The sequence below is a fragment of the Cicer arietinum genome, chromosome 2 (genome assembly GCF_000331145.2).
Source record: "Cicer arietinum cultivar CDC Frontier isolate Library 1 chromosome 2, Cicar.CDCFrontier_v2.0, whole genome shotgun sequence".
NCBI classification, from domain to species: Eukaryota; Viridiplantae; Streptophyta; class Magnoliopsida; order Fabales; family Fabaceae; genus Cicer; species Cicer arietinum.
In genome coordinates this window covers 36323694-36335850 of record NC_021161.2, presented here as the reverse complement: position 1 = coordinate 36335850, position 12157 = coordinate 36323694, and the positions used below count along the sequence as shown (strand labels likewise).

Sequence of the window (12157 nt, the reverse complement as noted above, 5' to 3'; positions counted from 1 at the left end):
TGTAGGAAGTTATCTTGGGATAGGGATAGTAATAGTAATAATATTAATTTAAGAGATATAAGGAGTGATGGTGGTATGGGAGAGCATAAGTTGGAGCACCGTATAATTGTGTCCCCAACTTCATGTAGTGGGGTCCAGCAACGATGGAGTAATATTGAGAGATGTGATATGCTTTACTTAACCTCAGATGGAATCATAAGTGAAAATTTGTCTTCAGCAATGAATAATAGAGACAGAGGAAAGAGAAGAATGGTGGAGCATAATCGAGATATTATTGATGACGAGATGGAGAATGGTTTAGGTGGTGGTAAGAGGTATTTAAGAAGTGTATCAGAGATGACAGGGATTAGGAGATTTATGAGTAGTGATAGAGAACGTCGTGGTGGTCGAGAAGAACAAGAGAGACAAAGGGAGGGAGCAGTTTTAAGGTGGTTGAATTGGATTTCCAAGTCAAAATCACCAAGAGTTACTTCATAGTCATGTTTTTTTTAGAGTAGGGATTATCTTTATTAAAAGCTTTATTAGTATAATTTTAATACACATTTTTTAAAATAAATAGTATTATTATTTGTTTCAACACCTAAAATTATAGTAATTCAGTTGTCGTTAACTTTTACTTAATTTGCTTTTTCACTTTTGTAGCTTTGAGTAGCATAAATCATAATAGGGGTTGTTTACTTTCACTGATTCCATTTTCATAGAAAATAGAAGATCACATTGAACATATGTTTGGTAGGATTTTAGAGGAAACATTTTTTGTAAAAACATTTTTAAAATTGAAATTTTTATGATACATTAAAAAATTAATATATTTAAGTATTATTAAATTAAATTATCAATAATTAAATAATATATCATTTATGAACAAGTTTTATCATATTTTAGATTTATAATAATATTAAAATTTTATGTGTGATCTTTTGAGTCTATTTTAAAATGATATCTTTTTTACGATTTAAAAATTGAAAATATCCACAATAATAAAAAAGTTTAAAAATTTAATACAAATTTGTCTGGATTTAAAATGTTTATATATAAATATATAAATCTATACTATAAATATTTCAGATTTATTCCTTCAAGAATAAGTTTCACATAAATACTTTTTAATTGATCATTTTACGGCATACCTCGTCACAATATCTCATTTAATGCTCCGTAAAAAATAAAATAATAAATTAGGAATTTATTTATTATTTATTTTCGATCAACTAAATAATAATAACAAAGATTAATTATATAAAGAAAACATTTGAAGTAGGCAATCAAGCAATATCCATATATGGTAACTGGTAAGATTCCTCAAACATGTCGAAAACAATACTGGTATCTATAAATGAATTTTTAACACTAAATAAAGGGAATAAATCAATTGTAATTAATGTTCAAGATATGGAATAAAACTAGAAGAAATAAAATAATTTGCAATATATTCAAATTTTTTATTTTATGAATCTTAGGAAACGATTTTTCCATTAATTTGAGATTTCCATATTTGATTGAATAAGTGAGTTATATGAAGATTATAAATATACGTCTCTCACAAGTTTTCATCAAATATCCTCCTTAAGTTTGGATATTTATATATACAACATCGTAGCTCCAAAACTTTAAAAGATAAATCTTCAAGATTTTTTGTCTTCTATTCTTCTGTAACAAAATACCTCTCACATATGATATTAATATTTCTGAAATAAGTGTTTCAAAAGAAAAACAAAATATTATGGTTAAGGTTATTTGTATGTGGTTTGTAAGAGATATTAGAGACAATAAACTATTAACAACAGTGTTTAAAAACGTGTGATCATAGTATTCCTCAAAAATTAATGTTTAAATTTTTAAGGAATTGAATACACAAGTTTCAAATAAAATTTATCTATTTGAGTCAATATGATATGTGCCCTTGGAAGAATGGTGAAGATAAAAATACTTGTTTATTATGAGAAATGAGAGCAATCAATACTAATCATTAAATTTTAGTAATGTAAAATTAGCAATTTAGATTTTATTTTGCTTAAAATAAACATTCCATATACTTGATTCATGTTTCTCAATATAAATTACCGATTATTCTTCAAATAGAATTACAAGATATTTTCATTATTTTACACGTACTAGGTGTCAACAATTATGTAAAAAAAGTAAGTATGCTACCATTTGTAGAGGTTATGGACCTCCATTTTTTGGTGGAAGTTATTCACATTTATTGAAAACAATAGTGGAAGAAGATATTATTAGAAATTCTTGACATTGTAAGCTCGATAAAGCCTATCAATCATATTTCTTTGAAAGAAAAAGCCTGTAATCAAGAATAGCAGCAAGATATTATTATTAGCAACTTGACATTGCACTGATGATACAATAGTAGCAAAAATATTTGATATGTTCAAGCGTAAATTTAAATATGAGATACTCCTCTTTTTTATATTGAATAAAAATAATGAATAAAAATTAAAAATTAAAAAATATAAATAAAAGATTACATAGTATTGTTTTAATTGGATTTAATTTATTGATTAAGAAGTAATTTAAAATGGATCTTAAAATGGTTAATAAATGATACTTTTTAATAAATGTGGTGTATTTGTAGTTTCAAAACTCTAGTAAGTATTTGATTGAGATGCGCGAGTAACAAAAATGTTTTCCTTTTATGGTGGAAGTGATGGATTTTGTGCTAGGAAAGTTTGTTAGTACTTTCAGTTATATTAGGAATGCATTGAACAAGACGAAAAATGTTCTTTATTCTCTTTGATAATATTTTTTTTATGTTTTGATAATATTTTTTAAATGTTGTTGAAAAATAAAAATGTTGTAGTGAGAGAAAACACTAAAATGTTGTGGATGGTCTGAGGTTAATATATTATTTAGCTTTTATTACTTATAGATCTTAATTAATTTATTAAATATGTATTATTTAGTACTTTATTTTTAAATCTATGTAATCCGAGCAAATGAACAAAAGTAATAATAATCATAATTAATTAATAAATCTTATTTCGAAAAGATATTTGATTAACATAATTCCTTTTGAGATATTTATTTACATTTTATCTTTAAACTTTTTTTTTTATTGTTTCTATCTTTTTTATGTTTAAGAAGTATAAATTTTTTATTATAAAAATGTATATTGTTTTTTTTTTTTTTTTTATGTTTTCAAAACTACATATCCAACAAACCGCAAATACTATTAAGGTCTTTTTGATGAGCATGATAGAAAGAGACATGATATGATATAAAACTAAATAAGGATATGATAGTTACTACTAGACAAACTGATTTTAACATCGGCCGAAAGCCCATGCTAATAGGCCAAAAGTCAACACTAACGTTCTTTTAGCATCCGAGTAGCGTCGGCGTCGGGCCTAAGTTAAAACGGACGAAACTAATACATAGTGTTGACAAAATATCATCCGACGCTATATTAGCGTTGGTCTGGCCCACTCTAAGCCGACGCTACCAACAAAAATACAAAATCCTACGCTAGTTTATATCCATTGCCACATCATTTGAAAAAATCAATTGCGCTGGCTGGTTGACACTAAAGTCAACAAGTTGTAGTGAACAAGATAGTTAGTGTCGGCCTCACCGACGCTGCAAGTCATTCAACTTTATAATCATTACTTTCTATCTAGTAACAATGAGAACAAAAGTTTCAATTTATATCATGGCATCGACAACTTAAAAACTACTACATAAACACTTTACAGCAAGTCGTTGAAACAATTGGCTATTTAAAAAATATAGTTCACAACACTAGAATAGAACAAAAGTACAGCAACCCAAATCAAACACAAATCAGTATTCACTTTCGAGATGCTATTATTGCCAATAATTTATTGATTATAGGTACCAAATCAAGATACTAGTGTTCACTATAAGGATACCACAAAGTCATGAAAATAACATTGTTATTGGATAAACAATTATAATATAAACAATTATAATATAAACACTTATAACATAATTATGTATATGTAAACTATTTTTATAACAAAAAATAAAATAAGAGTTAAACTATATACTAGTTTCAAAAATTATCATTAATAGGTTATCAAAATTAATTAAAAACACCTTATGAACATATTTTGTATAAATTTTTTTAAACAATATCACTAATATTTTAGTTCAATTAAGTCAATCAAACAAGCACTATATGAGTTTATAATACACAAGTTAGATTTTTATTTTTTCCTTAAAAAATAGAATGTACTATATGAATTTGTATGGGCCTAAGGCCCAAAATTGCATATGAAATGTCTGCCCAGCCATGTAGCCATTATAATTCATCCCAAAATAGAATCAAACCAAAATGTTTTAAGGGAAGCTAATGATGAACCTTTGGGGCCAAATGCAACTTGCAAACTGGCTGCAAATTTTAAACACCAAAAATCAACAACAAACAAGATGAATAAATATTGCTTTAAAAAATCTAAGGAGAAATCACATTGTTGAATGTAAAAGAAAGAAAAATCATTATTAGCATATCTATGTTAAATCCACGTTGTTTAAGTAGCAACTATGGTGACATTGAGACTATTCGAACATCACAATCATATTTAGTATGAGAAACTAAAGTATTGATCAGTAAGTTGCGGTCAATCACGTATCAATTATTAGTTATTACATTTACAAACTAAACAAGTTCATCCATTCTAAAAATATCGTCATAGTAGTAATTAGGCAGATAATAAACTGAGAATTTGTTGCATAAATTTAACATTTAAGATATACACAAAATACATAAAACATGCAACACTGCACACCACCAGCAAAATTTAGCAAGGATAGGTAGCAAATGGTGAAAAGAAGGGACTGGGAAATCTGGAGTAAGGGTGGCAGATATTACCATCTAGAAAGTAACAAGCAAATAGTTACTTAAATACTAACAAAAGCATACTCTTTTGGCTTTACTACAAACACAACAAGACCATTGATTTATAACCTGATTTAAAAATGAATGTTGAGTTGGAAAGGCTCTCAATTCTGGATAATTGGTACAGTAAGGACATAATTCAAACAACACAACCATATTAATGTGAGAGACTAAAGTATTGATCAGTAAGTTGTGGCTTGTCACGTATCAATTATTAGTTATTACATTTACAAACTAAACAAGTTTATCCATTTAGAAAATATCAAATTATAGTAGCAATTAGACTGAAAGTGTTGTTTTTGAGTTTTGAAAAAAAACCTTTTGAAAACAATTATGCCACCGAAAATATTATTGGATTGAGTCGCGTACTAGGTCGCGCTCTTTAAGGCGTTTCGAGGCGCTGCTCAAAATTGTGCAAGGCAGACTATCAACCACGAATTCCCCAGGATAAAACAACTCAAATACTCTGTATCGAAATTCTACTACACTGTAGAACTTCGTTCTAGAATTACACCTTCAATATGACAGTCTTACGACTGACACTCAAATATGGCACGAAGACCACTCGAAAGAAAGAGAAGAAACAGTAAGAAGGGGGAGAAGTGAGAAAAGCCTCAGATACAAAGAGCTTTTGGTGTGATTTTCCAACTGAGGAGAACCCTCTATTTATAGAGGAAATCCGCAACTGGATCTGAGAAAATCATGGATCATCAGAACGTGCGCTCCAAGTAGTGGCCCTCAGAAACGTGCGCTCCAAGCCCCCAAAACGTGCGCTCCAAACTTAGGGATTTGACTCTGACTTTTTTCCGGACACAAGGGAAACGTGAGACCAAAGATTAGGGTTTTGACCGGGCAAAAACAGACGCACGAGGAAGATTGGATCAGATATGACTCGATGGAGGGCAGTTACGTAATTAATGTTTCAATTAGAGATAAAACGCAGACAATTAGTTAATTAAAAATGATTAATTAATTTTCATGCATAAAATAATAGTACACCACAAAGCCAAGCCAAGCCGAGTCGGGCCGAACCTAACCTAACCGAGCCGAGCCGGCCGGACAGGCGGCGTGCGCGCCTGCGCGTGTGTGGTGGTCAATATTGCTTGCATTCTCCCTCTTTCACAAAATTGGGGTGCCCCTTGGGGCACTCCCCAAGTTTATTACCTCTACCTTATATACCCTACTAGTGTGTGGTATCCCTCCAATGTGGGACTTCTCAATTTTTTCAATTCACAACAACACTAGCTCTCATAAATGTCATCATTATTTCCAATAAACTTTCATTAAAGTATCATCATTTCCAACAATCCCCCACTTGAATTTAAAAAATATGTTTTCGAATAGCATCAAACGCTTCTATAAGATTGTGCATAAACAAATGTGTCTCTTGACTTGAACCTTTGCATAGCAAGTAAGATTCAGATTCAACAAGAGTGACTCGTAGTCTTGAACTCTATCTCTGACATCAAACCCACACACAACCTTTTCATTAGGTGTATTCTCAAAAGCCCGTGCATTTAGGGTCATGCACGTGTATCCCAGTATAGTTAACGCTCTAGGAATTCTGCCTCGAAATTCCATAGGAAGCGGCCCCCACTTCCATATTCACGTAGGTGAGTCTATCAAGAGTACTCATGTAGCTAGGTACTCCACTCCACATAGAGTATAGATCTCATTAAGAGTTTCTATTATCTCATCCTTTTATTGCTTCAGGAATCATGCTTCTCATATAAAATATAGCATGTTCATCTCATATCACTATGACTTGTTATTACCCATTGAACCTAATTCTTGAGATCTCTAGTCTTTTAAGTCGGGTTACCATCATAAGTGACTCATTGATCTATAGGAAATAGTCCCATCCTTCTGGATGTATTTTGGACTTTCTCTCTAGCTAATCCTTTCGTCAAAGGATCGGCTAAGTTTTCATCAGTGCGTACATGATCCACTATAACAGCTCCTTTAGAGAGTAATTCTCTAATTGTGTTGTGCTTACGACGTATTTGTCGTCTCTTACCGTTGAAATAACGATTCTCAATTTTTGCAATAATCGCGGTACTATCGCAGTGGATCAACATAGCTGGCAACGGCTTTTCCCACAAAGGGATCTCTGCTAGCAAGCATCTCAACCACCTTGCTTCTTCACTAGCAGTAGCTAGTGCTATCATTTCAGACTCCATAGTGGACTGAGCCAGTATCTTCTGTTTCTTCGATTTCCATGATACAGCACCACCGGCTATACTAAAGACATAGCCACTGGTTGCTTTGGAGTCACTGTATCCTTCAAGGACAGCAGGAAATCTTCGATAATGTAATCGAAGACTCATGGTCCTTTTAAGGTATCTCATGACTCTTTCGATAGCGTGTCAATGCTCCATACTAGGTCTAGTAGTAAACCTGCACAACAATCCCACGACATAGGCAATGTCGGGTCTAGTACAATCAGTGGCATACCTGAGGCTACCAATGATGCTCGCATATTCAGTTTGTCTAACACCTTCACCAGAGTTCTTGAAAAGTTTCACACTTGGATCATATGGTGTGCATGCAGGTTTACAGTCAAAGTAATTATATTTCTTTAGGATATTTTATTGATCCAAAGTTGTTACTCAACAATGATTTCACGTTATTTACAGCATGAATGTTTGAACCAAATATGAGTAAGTCGTCTACATAGAGACATATGATAGTGCAAGTGCCATTTTCATACTTGTAATAAATGCATTTGTCACTTTCATTCACTTTAAACTCATTCGACATTATCAAGTTGTCAAATTTTTCATGCCATTGCTTAGGAGCTTGTTTAAGACCATACAGAGATTTATCTAACTTACAGACCTTGTCTTCTTGTCCATGAATTACAAAACCTTCAGGTTGTTCCATATAAATTTCTTCTTCCAGGTCACCATTTAAAAAGGATGTTTTAACATCCATCTGGTGTATCACCAGGTTGTGAATAGGTGCAAGTGATATAAGCACCCTTATGGATGTTAGTCTAGTGACTGGTGAGAAAGTGTCGAAGAAATCTATATTTTCTCTTTGTCTAAAACCTTTGGCTACAAGGCGTGCCTTGTATTTATCAACAGATCCGTCGGGTTTTAGTTTCTTTTTCAAGATCCATTTACAACCTATTGGTTTGCAACCAGGAGACAAGTCTACCAAATGTCAGGTCTTGTTAGATTCTAGAGAATCCATTTCATCGTTTATAGCTTCTTGCCATAGATCTGCATCCAACGATGACAGAGCTTCTTTAAGATTCGTAGGATCCTCTTCTAAATTATAGGCCATGTATTCTTGTCCATAATGTTTAGCGACTCTTACTCTCTTACTCCTTCGAGTTTCTGTTTCGTCTTGTTTGTTGCTTTCAGAGCTTGTTGTCACAGGAACTTGACTAGGTTCGCTACCCCCACTATTTCTCGATTTGAAAAGGAATTTATTTTCATAGAAGTCAATATCATTGGATTCTAGGATCACTTTCGCGTTTAGGTCATAAAACCTATACGTTTTGCTGTTTACTGCATACCCAATGAATTCACATTCATAGGCTCTACTTGCGAGTTTAATTCACTTGGGATCGGGGATTCTAACATAAGCCAGACAACCTCATGTTCGAAGATAAGACAAGTTGGGCTGTCTTTTCTTCATTATCTCATAAGGAGATGTTTTGCTTTTAGAATTAGGAACTCTATTCAAAACATAGCAAACAGTCAAAATAATTTCCCCCCACCAATGAGATGCAACACTAGAGTTAAGCATAATAGCAACAACTAATTCAGTAAGAGTTCGATTCTTTCTTTCAGCTTTAACATTCATTTCCGGTGAATACGGTGCAATAGTTTCATGTACAATTCCTTGCGTTTTATAATACTCATTAAACAAACTGGAATCATACTTTGTTCATCTATCACTACGAAATCTCTTAATCTTTTTACTAAATTGATTTTCAATCTCAGTTACAAAGATTTTAAACATGTCAAGTGCTTCACTTTTATTTTTCATAAGATATACAAAAGTAAATTCATAACAGTCGTCAATAAAAGTGATAAAATAACATTTTTCATTTCTGGTTAGTGTTCCATCAAGTTCACATATGTCAGAGTGTATTAAGTCTAGAGGCTCAGATTCTCGAACTACCGATTTATGTGATTTCTTCGTTATTTTGGCTTGACTGCAAAAAGCACATTTTTCAAAATCCTTTATAGATAACTTTGGAATTAAGCTTAAATTACTTAAGTTTGAAATTACTCGTTTGTTCATATGACAGAGTCTAGCATGCCAAATATTAAAATCACACAACATGTAAGCAGAAGGAGACATCTTATTCATTTCAACATTCAATTTAAACATGCCATCAGTGGCGTACCCTTTCCCAACAAAGATACCATTTTTAGAAATGGTGTACAAATCTGCCCCTATAGACTGAGTAAACCCTGCCTTATTGAGAAGAAACCCTGAAACTAGATTCTTCCTTATTTCTGGAGTGTGCATCACATCCTTCAGAATTAAGGTCTTTCCGGAGGTGAATATCAACTCCACATCTCCAATACCAGCAACGTTAGTGGTGTGGGAATCTCCCAACAACACTTTCTTATCTTCAGTAGTAGGGTATGTTTTAAACATAACACGGTCATAACAGACATGGCGTGAGGCGCCAGTGTCTATCCACCATCCATCTGATCCACCAACAAGGTTGATCTCAGTTATCATAGCAACGAATTGCTCTTCTGTCAAGTTGGCCTAATTAGCAGCGCCTAGCTTGTTCCTACACTTGCATGCCATATGACCCTCTTTCCCCACAGTTGAAATAAAGAAAGGGGAGAGAGCCATTTCTAGGAGGTGGTTGCTGCCTAGCAATTAGGACCTTTGGAGGGTTCCCATTCTTGTTGTTGTTCTTTGAAGTGCGATTCTGATTTTTTAATGGTTTGCTGTTTGGCTTCATAACTGCTTCGATGAATTTCTTTTTCTTGTTATTTTCCACAAGAAGAATTTCATCTTTCTGGTCTTGCTTGCGAGATTCCTCCTCAATTCTAAGGCGGGTTATCAGACTTTCTAGAGAAAATTCTTTAGTTTTATTCCTAAGAGAATTTTTAAAATCTTTCCAAGCAGGGGGTAGTTTGTCAATAATAACAACAATCTGAAACTGTTCATTTAGGGACATAGCTTCAGAGATGGTCTCGTGAGCAATTTTCTGGATTTCATGAGATTGAGCTTTCACTTATCTGTTATCTGTCATATGTCATCTGATATTTAAGGTAGCGGCTAACAACATACTTTTTGGTTCCATCTTCCTCAGTGTCATATTTCTTCTTTAGAGCATCACAAACCTGTTTAGCAGTATTGCTTTCGGAACTGTAGTAATCATACATATCATCAGCAAGTCCATTCAGAATATAATTCTTACATAAGTAATCATTATGTTCCCATTGGGTTATTTCAACAGCTATTTTATCCTTTTCAGTTTGTTCACCTTGTTCTGGTACAACAGGAATATCATCATTCAGAACGCTGGCAAGCTTTTTCGTGGTCAGAAAAAACAACATCTTTTGTTGCCAACGTTTGAAATGACTTCCTTCAAACCGAAAAGGTTTGTTGTAGTCAGAAGCAAAAGAACCTGTCCCAATAATTTCGTCGGTAGACATGGCAGTTCGAAAACCTCTTAAAATTGTTGTTTTTGAGTTTCGAAAAAAACCTTTTGAAAACAATTATGCCAACGAAAATATTACTGGATTGAGTCGCGTACTAGGTCGCTCTCTTTAAGACGTTTCGAGGCACTGCCCAAAATTGTGCAAGGCAGACTATCAACCACGAAGTCCCCAGGGTAAAGCAGCCCAGATACTCTGTATCGAAATTCTACTATACTATAGAACTTTGTTCTAGAATTACACCCTCAATATGGCAGTCTTACGACTGACACTCAAATATGGCACTAAGACCACTCGAAAGAAAGAGAAGAAACAGTAAGAAGGGGAATAAGTGAGAAAAGCCTCAGATACAGAGAGCTTTTGGTGTGATTTTCCAACTGAGGAGAACCCTCTATTTATAGAGGAAATTCGCAACTGGATCTGAGAAAATCATGGATCATCAGAACGCGCGATCCAAGTAGTGGCCCTCATAAACGTGCGCTCCAAGCCCCCAAAACGTGCGCTCCAAACTTAGGGATTTGACTCTGACTTTTGACCAGACACAAGAGGGAAACGTGAGACCAAATATTAGTTTTTTGACCGGGCAAAAACAGACGCACGAGGAAGACTGGATCAGATATGACTCGGTGGAGGGCAGTTACGTAATTAACATTTCAATTAGAGATAAAACGCAGACAATCAGTTAATTAAAAATGATTAATTAATTTTCATGCATAAAATAATAATACACCACAAAGCAAAGCCAAGCCAAGTCGGGCCGGTCGGACGGGCGGCGGCGGCGCGCGCGTGTGTGGTGGTTAATATTGCTTGCGTTCTCCCTCCTTCACAAAATTGGGGTGCCCCTTGGGACCCTCCCCAAGTTCATTACTTCGACGTTATATACCCTACTAGTGTGTGGTATCCCTCAAATGTGAGACTTCTCAATTTTTTTCAATTCACAACAACACTAGCTCTCATAAACGTCATCATTATTTTCAATAAACTTTCATTAAAGTATCATCATTTCCAACAGATAGTAACTTAGAAAATGCACTTAATTTTTTTCAAGTCCAACCCTATTGTTAGCTTCCCAGATTAATCGTCAGCAACTGTGGTACCAAAATAAATAAATAAAAAACTGACAATGAGTAAAAGAAAACAACATCAATAATTCACACTACATCACAAGGAGCTCAAATCTCAATTTATCAAAGTCAATATCATGTAATACAATCCCAAACACTCGATTCTTGAACTGAATAACAATCAAGTTCAACTATAGAACTTAAGTGGGAGTAAAATTAAGATTAAATTAAATAACCAAGCTTCACAAATTCTCCATGCCAACACAAAGCACTACTAATTCAACATAACATATTTGTTTTCCCATGCTCTAATCATTTGTTATTGAAATTGTATTTACAGAAGGTCATTAATCGACTCTTGAACTGAATAACAATTAAGTTCAACTAGAGAACTCAAGTGGAAGTGATATTAAGATTAAATTAATTAACCAAGCCTCACAATTTTGCCATGTCAACACAAAGCACTACTAATTCAACATAACATACTTGTTTTCCCATCCTCTAATCATTCCTTACTGAAAATTGTATTTACAGAAGGTCTTTAATCAAATATTTGTTAGAAATGAAAATTTTAACTA

The 12157-nt window shown here is 33.3% G+C and overlaps 1 protein-coding gene across 1 annotated transcript in view; it reads left to right on the top strand.

Moving 5' to 3' along the window:
• The window catches only part of LOC101490448 (RING-H2 finger protein ATL43-like), a 1788-nt gene extending 1311 nt beyond the window's left edge, over positions 1-477 (top strand). The window contains exon 2 of the mRNA XM_027332086.2: positions 6-477. Within this exon, the coding sequence (XP_027187887.1) occupies positions 6-477 (472 nt within the window). The remainder of the gene's footprint in view (positions 1-5) is intronic.
• Positions 478-12157: the final 11680 nt, after the last annotated feature.